Raw genomic sequence first — 20,356 nt, 5'->3', positions numbered from 1 at the left:
GTGGGGGTGGAAAGGCTGTCGATCCATGTCCACCAGACTTGTGAACTGGTCCCACCTGGCCTTGCGGAAATTCAACCTCTTCGTAGGTTTGGTTGGGACTGGCTCGATGGAGTAGTCTGGGATAATCAGAGATGGACGATGTTGTGATTTTGGGAAGTGATCCAGGATGATACGGTATGGGGACGGTCCATTCAGCTTTGCAAAAGCCAAGTCAGGGTTGGTAGTCGTATTCCACCTGCCAGAGTGGAAGCTGTCCAGTTGTTTTGGGTCGTACAGGAGTTGAACGCCAGTAGCTGAGGCTCAGTCTTCTAGTGCAGTGCCATCTGAGTTAGTTGAACGGTAGCCCCAGGTGGTGCTGTGGCAGTTAAAGTCTCCGGCGTACATGCAAGGCGAACCAAAGGCGGGGATGGAGTCTTTGAGGAGCCTGGTAGAAGGTGGCTTGTATACATTGATGACCGTGACACCTTCGACTTGCGTTGCCGCCCATTCCACGTCGGAGTCAGGAGGGGATGACCCAAGGAACTATCGGCCCATCTCACTCCTCTGTGTCCCGTACAAGCTCCTCGAACGGCTTCTCCTGGCCCGTCTCGATCCAATCATCGACCCCCAACTACCCGCCGAACAAGCCAGATTTCGTCGTGGGCGCTGCACTACCCACCAAATAGTCAAGCTGACCAATGACATCGAAGACAGTTTTGAAAAGGGTCACTCTGGTGGACTTCACCGCCGCCTACGATACGGTGTGGCACCATGGCCTTTTTTGCAGCTCCTCCGCACCATTCCTGACTGCCATTTAGTACGGTTCCGGTTCCTTGCCAACCGCAGTTTTGTACTCGATACCAGCGACGGATAACCTTGCCGACTGCGACGCCTAAAAAACGGAGTCCCACAAGGCTCGGTACTGGTCCCCATGCTCTTCAATCTCTATATCAGCGATCTGCCACGCACGACCTCGCGCTAGTATGGATACGCAGATGACCTGGCGCTACTGCATTCGGACAGGAGTTAGTCAAACGTGGAGTATGTGCTCACGGTGGATATGGAACGTTGCGGGCAACCTTAAGACCTGGAGACTAAAACTGAGTGTGACAAAAACCACCACCATCACCTGAACAACCAGGAAGCTCAATGCCAGCTAACCGTCACCCTCAATTCTAATTCAAATGAGCTTTATTTTTCCGTTAGGAACTTTGGCTTCTGCAGCCATACAACAAAAAGGAACAATTTTACAACTCAATTCACACAGACATCCATCACAGTGATTCTCCTCCTCACTGTGATGGAAGTCAAAGTCTTGGCTCTCCCCTGCTCTCCATCCTCTACTGTTAAACTGAGTTCTTTCAATCTAAAGTCAACTTGACTCAAACACTTGTTGCTGTTAAAATCAATTCTTTATTCAGCTGAGACTAGTCTCTTGAACCTTCCAACACAGAGCTGATGCTCTGGGGCGGGTCCAGAGAGGAGTAACTTTGATACAAACTCATGGCATTTATATAGGTATTAGACATTTTAGATACAGAGGGTATGACAAGCTAGTAACCAATCATCTGAGTCCTTCTGGTAATTTACAACATCAGTCACGATCCCCCTTCCCTGGCCTCATTACAGCCTTTGTTTGCCTGTGCTTTATAACTGTTTTAGAATTATTTTATTTCAACACAGCAAAACCCCAGTAGGCTCTTATGAAAGACCATTCCTCAAAATACAAGATACGTATATAACACAACGATCACACTAGTCATACACACTTTCTATACCAAGAGAAAATATATTTCTATAAATCTAAACAATTTCTATAAGTCTAAAGTGTACCTTTCTATTAAGCCAATACATTTCATAATTGGTGTTATTATAATTTTACACATTTTGAAATACCATTACCTATGTCTTTAAAACATTAATTATATAAGTTTGCTGAATTACAGTTTCTAAGTTCAAAACGCACATTTCCATCTCCCATCCAAAGATACATGGGTCGTAAATCTGTCAATTTACTTAATATGAGTTTGGTGTTTTTCCTGTTATCGGGAAGTAGGATTTCCAATCTCATGTACCAGGCAGAACACAAGAGACTACATCTCAGACCATTACGTCATAATTCCATCTGCTTCAACCTTCTATAAACTACTCCCTCAATCTAATTATTTCTCAAAGCAACTATTCCTTCACTTACATCTTATTCCTTATCACACATTATAATTGTTTTACACAGCCAAAGCTAACTGCAGTCTATCATCTCTCAGCCTTGAATTCTCTCAAACCTAGCAAAGCAAGCCATAACTCTTCACCTTTATGTCACATTCAGAGCTCAAAAATGGGCCATAGAGAGAGCAGATGGCCTAAGAAGAGGCCCCTTATTCAGCTTCCCAATCTTCAACACAAAGCCATATCAAATACAATTTTTCTTTCAGTGCTATAATTGCCCCCAAACAATAACCTAAGCTAAGCAGGTTCTGGTTCAGGCCTCCAAGTTTTGATTCATCTTTGCCTGTGTGTATGTGTCTGTTTGCACTTTATTTCGGTTCAGGAAAACTTTAAGCTTTTCTTTTGCAAATTACCTAGCTTATATAAAAGTCACTATCCAAGCGGTTCTATTTGTATAATATTTCCTCACTACCGATGTTAAAGCCCCCGTCGGGCGATGGCAAGTCCCGCGGCCGTTAATGCCCCCGCCGGTGATGTCAGGCCCCGCCCCAGACCGCCTTCAGCCCTGCATCTCGGGCAGGAGCAGCTGCCGCTGCGGGAGCTCCGCAGAGCGGTCTCCCACCAGGGACCCGCGAGCTCCCGATGTCACCGTCCACAGGCCCGCAGCCGGAGCCTCTGAAGCTCCGCGGCTGAAGCCCCCAGTTCGTTCCGGCTGGAGGCCGCTCCACGGTGCTAGGCCCCAACGACAACGGAGACCCGACAGGGAAAAAGATCGGTTCTCCCGTGCAGGGAAGAGATTTAAAAGGTTCCCCCACCCCCAGCCCCCCACATATACACAGTCCAAAACAATATAAAAACACATTAAACGGGACAAAAAAAAAAGTCAGACTGACTGCAGGGGCCGCTGCTGCGAAAAGCCGCCATTTTACATCTGCTGCGGTTCGCGGCATGTGGACCATTTTAAACTGAGTGTGGCTAGTGGCTAGATTTATAATTTCCAGTGGCAACCATGGACTTAAATGTTCTTGAGGCATCTGATTTGATGCATCAAGCAGCTTCTGGGAAAGTCGATTAAATCCTTGACCACTTTTTATGGAACAAGCTGCCAGAGGAGGTAGTTGAGGCAGGTGTGTCGGAAAGAACTGCAGATGCTGGTTTAAATCGAAGATAGACATAAAATGCTAGAGTAACTCAGTGGGACAGGCAGCCTCTCTGGAGAGAAGGAATGGGTGACGTTTCAGGTCGAGAGTCTGAAGAAGGGTCTCGACCCGAAAGGTCACCCATTCCTTCTCTCCAGAGATGCTGCCTGTCCCGCTGAGTTACTCCAGTATTTTGTCTACCTAGTTGAGGCAGGTACTATAATAGCATTTAAAGACGCCTGGGATGGATGTGCATGTGCATGGATAGGAAAGGTTGAAAGGGATGTTGGCCAAACGTGGGCAAACAGGACTAGTTTGGATGTTGGGTTGAATGGCCTGTGTCCAAGCTGTATGATTCTATGACACTGTTGTTAAAAACTGTTTACCTATCTTGGAAATTATGTGATGGTAGAAAGAATCATGGTTTACTACCAAGATGGTGCTGCGCGCGGCAGCCTCGCCAGCAGCTTGTGTGTTTCTTTGGACTTTTTGTTGTTTTCAGCATGCCTAAATGTATGTCTCCTGGTGTGATTTGTGTGTGTGGTTCTGGGGGAGAATAGGGGAATCCGTTCCCAGTCACTTACCTCAACGGAGATGTGACTTTTCTCCGTGTCGCATTTTAGCCCCTTGTCTTCATGGAGACAAGGGTGACAGAAAAATAGTTTGACAAAGGTGATGCAATGAACATTAACAATTCTTGTGAAGCAGTGAAACATTGTTATTAACTTGCAGGAAATCCTAGTCACCAATAGACATATGTAGGACATTGAAGACTGAATGAGAAAACATGAGTTTTCAATAATATTCTGTGTATGTGCAACGTGAGAAATTGAAAATTGATCAGGATTTGTACAAACAAATAAGAGCAATCAGATTCTTGTGAAAAATATGGTAGATTGAGGTAGTTCTGATTTAACGTTATAGTTATGTAGATGGAAACGCTTTCTTTTCTTCAGACTTTTTTTCCGCCATGACAGCCAGTAACTTCCAAGCAGTTCTCAAGTTCTTGTTGAAATTATATTATAACTAATTCGGCCCATGTAATTCAAAAAATCTTCCTTGATTATATGACATTACCAGACTAAGTGGGACCCGGGGGGGGGGGGGGGGGGGGGGGGGGGGGGGAGGGGGGGGGGGCTGAAGAAAGGACTGGTTTCCAGAGGGCTAGCATGGACATTGTGGGCCAAATGGATTATTGGGGTGGCAGCTCAAGTCACTTAAGCCTGATATGCTGGCAGCTCACTCACGGCTGGTGGGCTGGCAGTTGACTCACGGCTATTCCTTGAAATTCCATTTCAAGCAGGGTGCAACGCCACCAAATTCAAATGCAGTTTCCTACCATTTCAAGCAGGGTGCAAGGCCACCAAATTCAAGTGCAGTTTCCTACCACTTCAAGCAGGGTACAAGGCCACCAAATTCAAGTGCAGTTTCCGACCACTTCAATGTTCTGCCAATATGAGCATTAAAAAGTATTTCAAAAACAATTTATGTTGCATCATTGAGGATTTATAATTGCAAGTTCCCATTTAATGCTGTAAATGAGATGTTTGCTTAGATTTTTTAACCCATGGTTATTTCAGGCTACTATCATTTTTTTGTAGTGGTTAGCTTTGCTTTATGTAGAGATTAGCTTTGTCTGCTTTGTTGACCTTTATTGGTAAATCAAGAATTTTTTTCTTTACATTCCCAATATTTGATATGAATATGCTTTGTGCTTTGATTAAGGAGTTAAAAATTAGTGACCCAACAAATCTACGTTTGAAGTTCCATGGTCATGCATTTTAAACGATTGAGCAAAAGCGCAGTTTTAAGGACTAAATTGCCAAGATTCTGGGGGAGAAGTACAAGTATCTCGTGCATTATAGTTTGGATTTCCTCAATGAAATGAGGATATTATTCATCAACAACCTAAGGGGACATGAAAACATTTTAATGGCATAATAATGAGGATGCAGAAATTACTTAAGAAATTAAAGCGAGATTGCGGGAGGAATGAATTCTCAAAAGGAAGATGAAGGAAATCTTTGAATGAATAAAGGAACACAACAATATCAGATCATCAATATGGAACACTTAAAAAGGTGCCCAGTAAAGATAATGATTTCATATATTGCTCATATTCCTCTGCACACGACAATAATTATTTAAAATCATGTTTTATTTTTCTCTTCTTTCCTGATTGTTCTCTCCCTTCTCTCTTGCTCTATTTCTTCGCATTTCACTTTTCCTGGTTTCATTTTTCATATTTGATCTCTGCCACTCCTGCATTTTCAACATTGTCAGTGTCTTGGTGGTTGGCCTTATTCTCACTGACACCACATTTCCTTTTCTGAGCTTACTTTGAAGTTTTATTAACTTTTAGAGCGTTTCCCAAGACACAGGTGCAAAAGTGCATGAACCAAGAAAAAAGTAACACTCTAGTAAACGTTATTCACGAACAGAAGAGCTGAAGCTGGAATCGAAATCTAAGCATATCAAGCTCAAAGTAGGTGTATGGGAGAATTGAGAAGAAGCTCAGGGGAGTAAGACTTGGGTGCAGTTCATCAATATGTTTAAAACAGGACTACTGATATCAAATAGGCACTTGCACTGCTTAAACTAGGCAATCATAATTTGGCTTGCGTTGTACAGGATTTAACGTTGAGGGGTCCGTTGGCAAGATTATTGTTCTCATTGTAGAAGTTCTGCAAATAACTTTATAACATTCTTCTGTGCGAGTGATCTTACCAAGTTACATACATTTAAAGTGGATACAATTTGCTGACACAAATATACACACAAAATAATGTTGACAGTTTGTATAATTACAAGTCGTGTTTTTTACACTTAACTGGTATTAATCTGTTTGCCTTTTATTACAGGAGAGAAAATGTTCGCCTGACAGTAGGATGGCAATGCAGTTCCAATGCAGTTCACAAGAAGGTACAGCAAACTAATAATTTTTGCCCTTAAATTTATTTTTAAATCAAATTTTGTCTTCACTGCCATTTTGCTTTGATGTCCAATTTGCATGCAATCGGCCTTTATATAGCAACTTTTAATATAGAAAACATTTCAATGTGTACAAATTGGCATAAATGTATTATGAAAAGCATAATTAGAGAAAACGGTTTGAAAGTCGGGGATGAGGAGATGGTGGGGTGGGTTGTGAATTAATGCAAGAAAATAATTTCCTTGTGGTCTGGGTGACTGAGAGCATGATTACTTTGTATTACTCACCCTGCTGGAGAAGGCATCGGGATAGAAGATGCAAAAAGTCAAGTCAGCAGAACCAAGTACTTATTATGGGAGGGAAGAGAGGGAAAGGAATGGTGAGCAGTGGATTTGTATCCCAAGGAGTGGCATTGCAGTGCAGATGGCAATCATTGATAGAGGGGGTTGCTGCAATGCTATTAATGGATTTAAGTATTTTAATTAATTAATATTAGAGAATGAAACAGGATGGTGGTGTAGGTGCCAATATATTTATAGTGGCTATGAAAACATCCTTGCTGTACTGCTAAAAGATAATCAGGTCTAGCTATCTTTTTAGCCAAGCTACTCCGATCCACCTCTGAAACTGGAGTGTACCTGAGGTTCTAAATGGGTAATTTCTTTACCATCCACAAAATACACATTTTAACCAGGCCATCAACTTGTTGTGAAGAAGGGTCGTGACCCAAAACTTCACCTGTCTATTTTCTCCAGAGATACTGCCTGACCTGCTGAGTTACTCCAGCATTTTGTGTCCATCTTTGGTATAAACCAGCATCCGCAGTTCCTTTTTATTGCATCTACTTGTTCTGTGAGCTTCCTTACTATCATAAAGGAAATAAAAGATCTTGTAGGTAATGAATCTAGATCAAGCTTTAATAAGCTTTCATAAGATGGAGAGGTTCTGTACATGGAAAAGTGTTGTGAGAAGTGGTTAGTGGAGAAGGAAGAGTGAAATGGTTTAGAGGAGAATGATCCATTTGGAATACATCAGCGTGCAGCTTAAAGTCTTATATCATGTTTATCTGCTTCATTGTTATTACATTTTAGGAACAATGTTATATTATTTTTTAAATATATTAAAAAAAATAATAATTTCAATACCTTTCCTTAGGATTTAACCGTCCGTTTGACCGATGACACAGATCCCTTCTTCTTGTATAACCTTACAATTAGTGAAGATGATTTTCAAAGGTGGGTGTATTAGAACACTGATATTTGATGTTTTTCTATTACGGGTCGCCTTGTTTGTGATAGAAAAGTTATACATTTAACCCAAAATTTCAGTTTCTCCAAGTTTTGCTGTGTGTTTGTTGCTTGTTTTATCTACTATTCTGAAGTTTTAACAAGGAAATAATCAAGATGTAGCAAAAATCTATTATTACTGAAGGAATTTTAGTAATTGTTTGTTCCAATTATTTTAATGATTTAAAATTATGATGGAATAATAGAGGTATTAAAGTGGCAGTTGCAAATGCACATACCCTCTTTATCAGCTGAAATGCCATGTGAAGAAGCCAACTGAAGAGGAGAAATGAATAATAAGCAGTTCTAATTATCCAGTGGCCACTGCATGAACCTGGCATTGCCTGATACCTGTTTGATTCTTATATGCCCAAATATTTCCAAAACATTCCTTAAATGCTTTGTAATGAAGATTGTGCACCATGCCACTTGCAGATTCTCAGATTTTTGTGCAAAGCTTATTTATTGTATAATGCCACAGGATTTTGCGGTTTTTAAGCTGGAGCAGTACAGTATTTTTAAACGTTGTGCAGTTAGTTCACATTGCATGTTCAGTGTTTACTTCCTGTTTTTAATATGAGCAGTCAGTTATACTTGCACTCATACATTCTTTGTTATTCACACAATTTAATGTTAATTACTGTTCAGTTGAGATTTCTTTTGTTGATTTGGAAATACCTAGAATACTTTGTTGGGCATCAAATGTAAACTGTAATTGGTGTTCTCTTTTGAAATTGAAAGCCACTACTGATCCATGGCTAATCAAAGTATGGATGCCTTTAGACGTTTCATACATTTCAAGTTGATATTTATGGTTTAATAATATGACTGACACTGGTATAATAGTTATATAATAGGTGTAATCGTAGGGTTTGTGTTTCTTTATGAGCTATTGTGTGAAATAACTTAATGTTAAATGTATGGTGGTATAAGTAATAAGGGTTTAATTGATTGTTTTTACTATTATTTGTTTTTTTAATTGTTCATGTTTTAGAACAAGATATGAGAAGTAGGGTATTTGGTACTTTGCACCAGATCACCATTTAATAAGAACATGGCTGATGTTTTATTAATCTTGCTTTGCTTGATTCCTTTCATGCACCGAAACCCCAGTTGCCCACTGTGCTGATTTGTTATAGCATTTTGTGCCAGGAGTCCAAATTGTTGGCCTGTAGTTTATTTATTTATTTTTCCTCCTCAAGTAGTGTGGTGATGTTTGCTACTTTCTGATTTCTGGGAACCATTCCAGAATTGGTGAGATTTTGAAAGATGACAGCAAGAATATCCAATATCACCATAGGCACTCCTTTTAAAATCTTGGAATGCACATTTTTAATACAATTTATTACCTTCCAATCCTTTTAATTTTTCCAATTGTTTTTAATTCCGCTGATGTAACTTTCAGTTAATTCACTCTAGCCTTGTTGTATTGCTCTATTTCCAGGAAGTTGTTTTGCATCCTCAATGAAAAAATACAATAATAGTTTAACTGGAAGATCAAAACTGCAAGGTCTTGAGAACATGGGGGAAAGCCAGCCTGTTTCCTCACAGCAAGGTTCTGGGTCTAGGTCTGTACGACCACAAGGTTCTGGGTGGAGCCATTGCCTTCTACGCTGTAATGGGATATTGTGGGCGTGGGTGGGTGCAAATAAAGCCCTGCTCACAAGAGGTAGATGTTAATAGTCAGCTTAGTCACACCCTCTACATAACCATGCTGTCAACGGCTGAATGTTTCTGACACTCAAGAATAAATAAATAGATAAAGCTGTGAAAACTATAGAGGGTTAGATAACTAAAGTTCGAAGAAATCAAAAGTGCCTAAAATTATAATTAATACTTTGCATCTCATTGAAATGAATAAAGAAGCATTTCCCATGCACTTGATCTTCAGGTAAATTCCCCATCGTAAGTCTCAACAATTGCATGCACATTTATTGAACTCCCATCAAAGAATCTTATGGTGGCGTAGTCAGTTGTCCTTTGGTGTAATGCTCATAGTAACTTTCAAATGAACATGAAGCTTGCTATTGGTTGAACAAAATGGGAATAGCAGATGGGAATCAAAAATTCTGTGTTGAAAATCTGAAATCGGAACAGAAAATGGTGGAAACACTCAGCAGGTCAGGCAGCATCTGTGCAACACCAAGTTAATATTTTACATCTGAGAGAAGGGTCTTGAAGCTGATAGCAAACTTATGATTTCACTAAATAGCAATTGTTTAAGGTAAGGATGGTGTACCGTTTGAAGAAAAACATGCAGGCAGTCTTTAATAACTCATCTGAAAAACAGCATCACTAACAATTCTCTAGTTCGTTGGCTGAACTCTAGGCTGTTTTTCTTCCAGTGCATAACATAGTTGGAGATCTAGTTTTCATTTCAGCAATTAAACACTGCCTGCATGTTTCCCTCATGCCAACCTAATTTTGAAATGTAGCACTGCAGCTTTATTGTTACTAAGTCTTAATCCTGAGATTCCCTTCCCACTAGCATCCTTCATCAAAAGAATCACAGCAGTTCATGAAGGTTGGTTACGACTTTCTAAAAGACAATAAGAGCTTGCCTTGTCACCAGTGTGCACGGATTAAAATATAAACGTAAAATAACAGGTGATGCAGATGGGTGTGTTAAGATTTTATTAAAGAACAGAGGACATCCCTAGTGTTATAGCCAGAATTTGTCCCTGGTACAGAATAACCGAAATCATATGGTATTGTCATTAACACATTCCTATTTGTAGGAACTGTATTTTGATGGACTGCATTTCAGATATATTGTTGGCCTTAACGTTTTTGGGGTCATCCTGTAAGGTATATGCGATCTGTTTTATAAGATAGCTTTTATAAGTGACACCAATATATTTGCTTAAAAAGTTGAGGGGAAAACCTCTCTACTCATTGAGTAGACTGTAGTATTCAAAACTGCATTAAGTAATTGAGACATATGGCACAAGCTCTCAAGTTAAAGAGAATGTGGGGGGGGGGGGGGGGGGGGGGGGGCATGACCTGTAATGCTGATGATTACGATTACACAAGGTGAAAAGACAGCCCTTTGGAACCCAGTTTTAGGCCATTTAGATTGCTTTTGTGCTTTAAATACCATACCATGTTATGTTAATATACCAATTTCATTTTACAGTTTAAAGAATCAGCAAGGGCTGCTTGTAGAATTCTCTGCATTTCCTCAGCGGTTCATTGAGCTTTTGGATCAATGTATCCAGGAACAAAGCAAAGATGTTCCAAGGTGAGTTAGTGTTTGACTGCTATTGTTTACCATAAGTGAGTATTTTGTTTTGAAATCTTTCCAAGGATTAAGTGTCTTCTCCTGTACAGACAGTCTTGTAAAGTAGTGAAGCCTGTACAACCTTCAAATCAATAGAGATTCATTGTTTTGAGTAACTGTCTTTTCTGATGGAACTTACAAACGTGGATAGTGCACATTGATCTACTGCAGTTATGTCATTCATCCTAATGTCTCTAGTCTAGATTTACACCTCTGTGGTTCGTGTTTAAGTTATTGATTACATTGTAGGATCTTTATTTGTTTTTAGTTGGAGTGAGGGGCACAAAGAGTGTGTGGTGGAACAGAGTTACTAGATGTTTTTTCAGATATGTGCCATTCATTTTTCTACCTATGTACTTGGAAGGATACATGGATACAAATGAAAACTTAAAAAGGACAAAGTGCTGGAGTAGCTTAGTTGGTCAGGCAGCATCTCTGGAGAACATGGATAGGTGACGTTTCAAATTAGGACACTTCTTTCCCGACCCTTTAAAGTCACTATCCACGTTCTCCAGAGATGCTGCCTGACCTGCTGAGTCACTCCAGAACTTTCTCTTTTTTTGTAAACCAGCAGGTGGTTCCTTGTTTCTTCAAATGACCAGCGTTGGATTTTAAGTATAGGCTCCCTTTCTATTTTGCTCGGCAACATCTCCAGACATCAGCTAGAATCTATAGTTAGAGTACACAAGGACATTAAAGCATGGAATTTCCAGACTGCGCTGGATTTTGATGGATGTTGATGAGGTGACTTTGCAGGTTGGAAATCCTCAGAACAGATCATTGTAGGAGATTTAATTGTGATAGTTTAATCAAGAAATATCTTCAGGGTTGTGGATGCTGCAAGCAATAGAAAACTAAACGTGCAGAAATGCAAGTTAAATTCAGTGTTCATATTTTATGCAAGTGAATTCAAAGCCATCTTTTTAGCCTTCCACTAACAGACAGGTAATTCAGTTATAACACATGTTTTCATATATGGTGCAAATTGGATATAGCATGACTGAATTAGGGAACACTATTTGTATTTTGTGGGTCAAATGTGTTATCATGCAATGTTGATCAGATATCATTGTCTCTTAAGAACGCAGCCAGCCCGAGTCCACTTTAGAAAGTTACTTGGGAAATTGACAAACAATCGCTCCCCCTTTTTTTTTCATTGACACAATTGTCTTTATAATTTTATTTTCTATAACTTGAGATTTTTTTTAATGGGCCTGTCCCACTTAGGCGACTCTTTAGGCGACTGCCAGAGACTAGTTTTAATGAAATTCACCTACAACAGCAAAAATTGTCGCCACTGTCGGCGAGAATTTTTCAACATGTTTTGCGGCAGTCGCCTGTTGTCGCTCAAAAAAACGCCAAAGTGGGACAGGCCCATTAGGAACGCAACTATCGAGTTACAGGGGAACTACATGTAATGGGCTTTCTGATATATGTAGAAAGGAACTGCAGGTGCTGGTATAAAATGAAGATAGACACAAAAAGCTGGAGTAACTCAGCGGGACAAGCTGCATCTCTCGAGAGAAGGAATAGGTGACATTTCTGGTCGAGACCCTTCTTCAGACTAGTTTGGGAAAAGAGAAACAAGAGATTTGATGATGATGTAGAGAGATAAAAAACAGATACTTTTCGCATATCTTTCATTCATTGTTCTTTATCTCTACATCTCTTATTCCCCTTTTTCCTAACTAGTCTGAAGAAGGGTCTCAACCCGAAACGTCATCCATTCCTTCTCTCCAGAAATGCTGTCTGTCCCGCTGAGTTACTCCAGCTTTTTTAGTCTACCAACTCAGTGAATGGCAGGGCTCTGGAAAGTGATGTAGAGCAGATGGATATAGGAATGCAGGTACATAGTTCCTTGAAAGTGGCATTGTGACTTGATTAGTTGCTAATTTCCCTTGTGTTTTCATGGCTAGCTTGCACAGACGATTGTTTAGACATTGAGTAAAGAAACATTCTAAAGAAATGTTTGTTATTACGGTTTTAACTTTCTTCCATCTGTTTCCCCTCTTCCCCCAATAGGTTTATGCTTCAGTTAATACCTCAGTCTCCAGCATTGGATCACATGCCTGCAAGCTTAAATATAATAGAAACTAATCCATTCAAACACCTCACACACCTCTCCTTAAAGCTGCTTCCAGGAAATGACAATGAGATCAAGAAATATTTAGCAGTCTGCCTTCAAAATGTGAAGGTTAGTTTTTACAATGATTTACGAGAACATTATTATTCTCAAATTTCTACTGGTTATTTGCTGCAAGAATGCATCTTTTCAAAAAATTGGTACAATAATCTGACGATGCAGATTTGTTATTTAATTTCTGTGCCTTTGTAGATAATGGCTCACTTTAAGTGAAGTATTCTGCTGAATAAATATTATAGATCTGCATGCAAGATTGCTTAATTCAGGCGTCTAATTTTAATCAAAACTTAACCTGAAATTAGAACTTTTTATTGAGCGTTAAGTGATATTTAAAATATGAGGCTGTGAATAATGCCATTAACTTGATACCTTGCAATGAAGAAATTATTCTAATTAGACAGAATACAGCTAATTTAAATGTTTTCTTTCAGATGGAAAATAGTTCACTACAGGAAAGGCTACGTAGAACTGAGGAAGATTTAACCAAAAGATTAAGCATTACTCAACAGGTTTGTATATAGAAAATCTTTAATTGTGTTTGCATTATGGCAGCAAGAATTGAAACATGACGGTACATCATTGTGCATCAGAAATTATATGTTTACTTAATGTATTCCTAGCTTATCTGAATTGTTTGACGAGGGTTAAACACAATGTCTTTACCATTATGGTGCTTTAATATTCAGTCTGCCACAAGATTACATTTTTGGCTCCTCAGTTGTCATGAAGTTCATAAAAATGTAAGGATCTGTTCTGTATATTCACACCATTAATACTCTACCCTTTTGCCTCTTTTCTCAATTCCTGTCAATTTTTGTCCCAGATGAGTTACAGCATCTGATGATTCATCATTGCCAAAAGTAAAAATGTGATTACATTTTCATCAGCTCATGTGTCTTTAAAAGACATACATAAATCGTAACTGGCTAATACCACTTCCTGCTTAATTTTTATGTTTAGACCTTAGCAGAAAAGAGTAAGGAACTGGACAGATTACGTAATGAATGGACAACACATACCAACTTTATAGCAAACAAACACAGTCAAGAAGTTACTACGGAAAGGGAGAAAGCTTTACAGGTGAGGAGATGCATGAATTAATTATTGGAGAACAAACGTGTGAATATAATGAACAACACAAGGTCTTGGATGGATGTTTCGTTAAGAAAACAATTCAATACATATTCAAAACTGCCTATGCTAGCCAAAACACTGCCGAATGAATGACTATGAATTGCTAACGTGCTAACGTACGTAACGTGCTTCCATAAAAAGAATGGGTGAATCTCGGCTTCACTGCTTGCTTTTCTAGAATTCTTTCTGCGGGCATCAACAGATTAATACAGTCTTTCAGATTTGAAAATGTTATGCAGATTCTGTCATTTCTCGCAGACAGAGTAACAGTAAGCCCCCAAAACACAACTATTTTTTCGAAAATGACAGTATGTAATCAAAATGTTTTCTGGAAAGATGATAGCTGTACAATAATAATTATGGAGGTGTTCATATGATATTCCATGCAAAATATTTGCCCTTGCATTTTGTTTGTACAGGATTGCAGTTAGACTAAATTTGAATCTGATGCAAAAAAATGCTATACAAATCACTTTTTAAAATCCTGAATACATGGTAAGATGCTTCCATGTTACAATGCTTAGGAGGTAATAGTTTATATTCCCAAGGCTTCCACAAGTTAATAGTTATTTTTGATTAGAATTAGGATCAAGGAGTATCAGTACAAAGCTACGGGTGATCAATTGGTAAGGAGCAGCCATAATTGTGTGCAGTTTTGGTCTCCAAATTGGAGGAAGGACATTCTTGCTATTGAGGGAGTAGGTTCACAAGGTTAATTCCTGGGTTGGCGAGACTGTCATATGCTGAGAGAATGGAGCGGCTGGGCTTGTATACTCTGGAATTTAGAAGGATGAGAGGATCTTATTGAAACATATAAGATTATTAAGGGTTTGGACATGCTAGAGGCAGGAAACGTGTTCCTGATGTTGGGGGAGTCCAGAACCAGGGGCCACAGTTTAAGAATAAGGGGCAAGCCATTTAGAACTGAGATGAGGAAACACTCTTTCACACACAGAGTTGTGAGTCTGTGAAATTCTCCGCCTCAGAGGGCGGTGGAGACCGGTTCTGTGGTTACTTTCAAGAGAGAGCTAGATAGAGCTCTTAAAGATAGCGAAGTCAGGGGATATGGGGAGAAGGCAGGAACAGGGTACTGATTGTGGATGATCCGCCATGATCACATTGAATGGCAGTGCTGGCTTGAAGGTAATGTGTTTGAGCCTAGATATTTGGCCTACTCCTGCACCTATTGTCCATAATTAGGTTATGGCAAGTCTCTGGAATAACTTAATAGAGAGGGAATAGACTGTTACATGAACCTTCAGCTGATTAAGTTCTCTTTATCATTTCTTCATTCAATCTTACCTCTATATAATTACTGGTATATGTTTTTTCTCCTACAGGATGTATTTGGATTGTGTGTTAGTAAAAGTAGTAATGACATTATTTTCTCTACTTCAGTCCTTTATTGACACTTGCTTTATTATCCAAATTTCTAGGCTCAAACACATTACCAGCAACAATGGGAACAGCAAAAAAAAGAAACTGAGGCAGCACATAGTCAAACGGTACAGCATCTTGAAAGAAGGATAGCTGAAATAGAAACCATCAACAAGGATCTTATTGAACGGAAATACAAATCGGAATCTACAATCCGAGAGACGAAATCCAAATTATGCGTCGTGGAAGAGGTTGGCCAAGCTTTTTTCAATAGTTTTAAGTCTTAATTCTAAAAGTTTTTAATGCAAGCACCTTAAAAAAAATTAAATTGCTTAATTAAAACAAGTTGCCAACCAAAATCATTTAGTTATGAATTAACGTACGTCGTCTATAAGGCTGCTTTGTAACACCGCCATATTAATGAAAAAACATTCAAATTTGATCCTAGTCTATGTTGAATTAAATGTTACATTTTCATATAGATTTCTGTTTAAAATAAGAACTTCATTTTATGTCTTTTCTGCGGTATTTAGGAATGTCAAAGATCCAAACAGGAAATAAGTTCACTGAGGCGAGAAAACACCACACTGGATGCAGAGTGCCACGAAAAGGAGAAACTACTGAATCAGCTGCGAACAAGAACTGCAGTCCTGGAACAGGAAGTCAAGGATAAAGAGCAAGTAGTTACAAAAACAACAGAAATCTTTGAAAGTATTCAGGAGCACAAGGTATTATTAAAAAATCTCATATTTACAGTTGTTTAATCAAGCAGAATTGCATAATTCAAGTGTAGTGAAACATATTGCCTGATACGCAGTTCTTTTGGATCCTGTATTACCTTTTGATGCTTGTGCACAAATTAATGACCTGAAGATAAAATATTCAAAAAACTGCTTAAATGCCTTATGGGATTGCTCATCTGCAATGTACGGCTTGTACACCAAAGATCAGAAATATTTTGAAGTTGACAGGGCACTGCTTAACCTGACCATTTTCACTGCACTTTATTGTGTATGTGATGAATAAATCTGATTGATTGATTGATTGCTTTTTATGTAAGGGATGAACATGAATTATTTCAATATTTCAATTATTTCAATATTTGCACAATGCATTGTAATTGTGCTTCTCCAGTGATCTGGTTAAAGGAGATTGTAAGGGAATGCCATGTATTCCTGTCACTTCCAAGCTTGGATATTAATTTCTAATGAAATTGTACAATCACAGTTGGAATACCAGTTGAATCCCATTGGCGGCGCGACTCACCCGTTGCAGCGGCCCCTACAGCCTGTCTGTCTTTTTTTTATTTTTTTATTTTTTATTTTTTGTCTAGTTAAATGTAGTGCTTGGTGTTTTTTAATAGTATTTTTAAATGTGTAAATGTGGGGGGCGGGGGGGGGAGGGGGAAACTGTTTAAATCTCTTCCCTGTCCGGGAGACCCGACTTTTTCCCTGTCGGGTCTCGGCTGTCGTTGGGGCCTAGCACCGTGGAGCAGCCTCCAACCTGAACGACCCGGGGGCTCCAGTCCCGGAGACTGCGGAGCTGCGGATCTGCGGACTCACCATCGTCGGGGGTGGCCGGCCTCGGAGCGTGGGGAGCGGCGGTGACTCGCTGCTGCGGCTCGACTCCTGGGGCTCGGAGGCTCCAGCAACGCAGCCGCAGGTCCGGTGGACTGGGACATCGGGAGCTCGCGGGTCTGGGAGGAGAGAGAGAGACCGCTTCCCGGAGCTCCCGCAACGCGACTTCTCCAGCCGGTGTCACGGGGTTGGAACAACCCGGACCGGGACCGTACATCACCCGGCACGGCTTCATGGCCGTGGGACTCACCATCGCCCGTGGGGGTTCCAACCTTGGACTTTCAGACCGGGAGCGGGGCCGTAAATCGCCCCGCGCGGCCTAAAATGGCCGTGGGACTCATCATCGCCCGCCTGGGGCTTGGACATCGGGAGAGACACGGAGAACAGGGGAGAGAAAAGACTTGCCTTCCATCACAGTGGCTTTACTGTGATGGATGTTTGTGTGAATTTAATTATGTGTATGTCTGTAAGACAGTGTCTTTGTTTGTATGGCTGTGGAAACAACATTTCGTTTGAGTCTCACTGGGGCTCAAATGATAATAAATTTGTATTGTATTGTTGGCCACAGGAATAGGAACATTAGGTTTCTACTTTTCATCAAATTTCAGTTTTTTTCAATTGGAAAATTGGTACATGTATATAGGTAAGAAGAAGTTGAGATTAGAAACATAGAAATTAGGTGCAGGAGTAGGCCATTCGGCCCTTCGAGCCTGCACCGCCATTCAATATGATCATGGCTGATCATCCAACTCAGTATCCCGTACCTGCCTTCTCTCCATACCCTCTGATCCCCTTAGACACAAGGGCCACATCTAACTCCCTCTTAAATATAGCCAATGAACTGGCCTCAACTACCCTCTGTGGCAGAGAGTTCCAGAGATTCACCACTCTTTTGCTTGGTGGTTGGTGGCTTGGAGGTTTGCTTGGTGGCTTGGAGATTGCTTGGTGTTACTTCCTGTAGCTAAAAGTTATTCACTGACCTGATCGGCTGGTGAAAAATTGACATTGGATGAGGTGTCAGAGGATTCCCATTGCGGGCTGATTCACCTGCAGAATTATTCCAACCCTGTAGACATTGAATAAGAGGAATAAACTAAACATAATGGACAATAGAGCAAAACATGCTCCAGATATCCCCTCATTTTTATATCTCATAATCAGTTAATTTAAGGAATCCAAGTTTCTTAAACTTAACTTTAAGAACTTGCCTATATAGATGAAAATGTTTTATTTTTCATTTTAATTGACAATGTCAGCAAAAGCAAATAGGCTTGAAATGACGTTAATTTTACCTTAACCTCAAAATGCCAAAGCACAGCTACACATTATGTCAACTGCTCTGTTAGTTTTCATTGTAGAATAGAACAGCGTATTGGAGAGAATTTAGCCCAATGATTGTATCAACTCTTTAAAAGAACATTTTACTTTATTCCAGCTCCACCTGTTTATCTTTTTAGTTTTATATTTCTGAACAGTTGTGGCCAAGTACCTTCACAATCCATAATCTATTCTGGAATCTGGGGATAAATATCTAGTTTTCATTATGAGATGGATGTTGGCATGTCAGTCGAAATGTTGATACCACTTTTGTATTTTGCTGATTTATAACATTGAACTTTTTAATGTTGTGTGCTAGTGGTGGTGCCATCGAGTGTGGCTGCCTAACCTGCAGCTGTCTGTCTTTTCATTCTTTTTGTTATTTTTAGTCTGTTTTAAAGTTTGTCTTTGGAGGTCTTTTAGTCTTTTTCATGTGGGAGGAGGGGGGGAAGGCGGAAACTGTTTTCGAGGATGCAACTATTCTCCGAGCCGCATCTTCGCCCCCCTCCACGCGGCCTACCACCTGGATTGGCGCGGCCTTTCCTGCTGGAGACTGGCTAGAGTCTCAGCTTCAGCAACGGTGGCGCAGCACTGGATTGGACCACAGAGCGAGCGATGCTTTACCGGGGTCGCCGTGTTGGAGCTCCGGAATGCTGGGACTGCCGACTTTGAACACCGTGGAGCTGTGGCCTGCGGAGCTTCCAGCCGCTGGCGGCGCTGACTTTCCAGCCGCGGGCGGCACTGACTTAAACATCGCGCAGCCCTGGGATCTCTTGCCGAGATCGCCGGCGTTGAATCTCTACCCAGCTCGGCCTGTGGACTTCGGAAACCGCGGTCTCCGGCAGGAAGCGGCCGATTTGGAGGTTCCGGGCTGCTGAGAGTGTTCTTCTGTTCGAGGGCCTGAAACATCGAGCCCGTAGCGGCAACTGCGGAGGCCTCAATAGGCCCCGACCACGGGTGAACAGAGGAAGAGGACTGAACTTTGGCGCCTTCCCTCACAGTAGGAAACGTTGATTCCGCTGTGGGGGGGGGGGGGGGGGTGTGTTTTTTATGTTTTATGTCAAATTCTAATGTGTTGTGTTTATCTTATTTGTGTGCTGCATGGCAACTCAAATTTCACTGCACCAATTGGTGTATATGACAATAAAAGTCCTTTGTATTTTTAGATCGGCATTTTTATTGTAGTACTATGCTGTTAAAATGTTTGTATGAGTTTTGAAAAGGCTTGCAGAAGCTTGCAGAACTTTGAGAAATTGCATTGCTACAGAAATTGATTCATTTTCAGAAAAATCTAGAAGAGAGCATGGAGCAAAAGCAACTGCAAATGGGAAAGCTGGAAGCTACAGTGAAATCTCTTTCAGAAGAATTATTAAAGGTAACTATATGTTTTATGCTGACTATTGCTTACCATTAACAAAATACACTGCAGTTCTTTGTCATGGCACCTCTAACATCACCTCCCAAACCTGTGACTTCCTTCATCAAGTGGGAAGGCCAGTAGACACTGAAGCATATCACTCTCATTCTCTTAACAAGGAAATATTGCTTTTCCTTCATCTTTGTCATATGTAAATCCTAGAGATCCCTATCAAGTAGTGATGTGAGAATAACTTTGAGAAGGACTACATGGACATTCCCGCTATAAGTGCAATTAGAAATGGGTGTATCTAAATAAAGGTTGCACCCAAAACGTCACCTATCCATGTTCTCCAGAGATGCTGCCTGACCCGCTGAGTTACTCCACTTTGAGCACTGTGTCTTTTTCTGTATCTAAATTACCTTATTTAAAAAAAACTCTGGCAGGAATCAGTGTTTAAAACCCCATTGATATGTACATAACTGTATATTTACATAACCCACTGTACATAACCAAAGCAAAGGTAAAATTAAATAATTGAACTAACAATAGACAATAGGTGCAGGAGTGGGCCATTTGGCCCTTCGAGCCAGCACCGCCATTCAATGTGATCATGGCTGATCATCCCAAATCAGTACTCTGTTCCTGCCTTCTCCCCATATCCCCTGT

General features: G+C 40.4%; 1 protein-coding gene across 2 annotated transcripts in view; it reads left to right on the top strand.

The window, feature by feature from the left end:
• The window catches only part of sass6 (SAS-6 centriolar assembly protein), a 50,046-nt gene that overhangs the window by 16,988 nt on the left and 12,702 nt on the right, over nucleotides 1–20,356 (top strand). For both annotated transcript variants that reach the window (XM_055632897.1, XM_055632898.1), the window contains exons 2-10: nucleotides 6,146–6,206; nucleotides 7,372–7,451; nucleotides 10,639–10,743; nucleotides 12,805–12,976; nucleotides 13,357–13,434; nucleotides 13,886–14,005; nucleotides 15,496–15,687; nucleotides 15,970–16,164; nucleotides 19,616–19,705. In XM_055632897.1, the coding sequence (XP_055488872.1) occupies nucleotides 6,146–6,206; nucleotides 7,372–7,451; nucleotides 10,639–10,743; nucleotides 12,805–12,976; nucleotides 13,357–13,434; nucleotides 13,886–14,005; nucleotides 15,496–15,687; nucleotides 15,970–16,164; nucleotides 19,616–19,705 (1,093 nt within the window). The remainder of the gene's footprint in view (nucleotides 1–6,145; nucleotides 6,207–7,371; nucleotides 7,452–10,638; nucleotides 10,744–12,804; nucleotides 12,977–13,356; nucleotides 13,435–13,885; nucleotides 14,006–15,495; nucleotides 15,688–15,969; nucleotides 16,165–19,615; nucleotides 19,706–20,356) is intronic.

This window comes from Leucoraja erinacea, chromosome 3, assembly GCF_028641065.1.
Source record: "Leucoraja erinacea ecotype New England chromosome 3, Leri_hhj_1, whole genome shotgun sequence".
Lineage (NCBI taxonomy): Eukaryota > Metazoa > Chordata > Chondrichthyes > Rajiformes > Rajidae > Leucoraja > Leucoraja erinaceus.
Note: the sequence above shows the minus strand (reverse complement) of the source record. Positions and strands in the feature narration are given on the sequence as shown.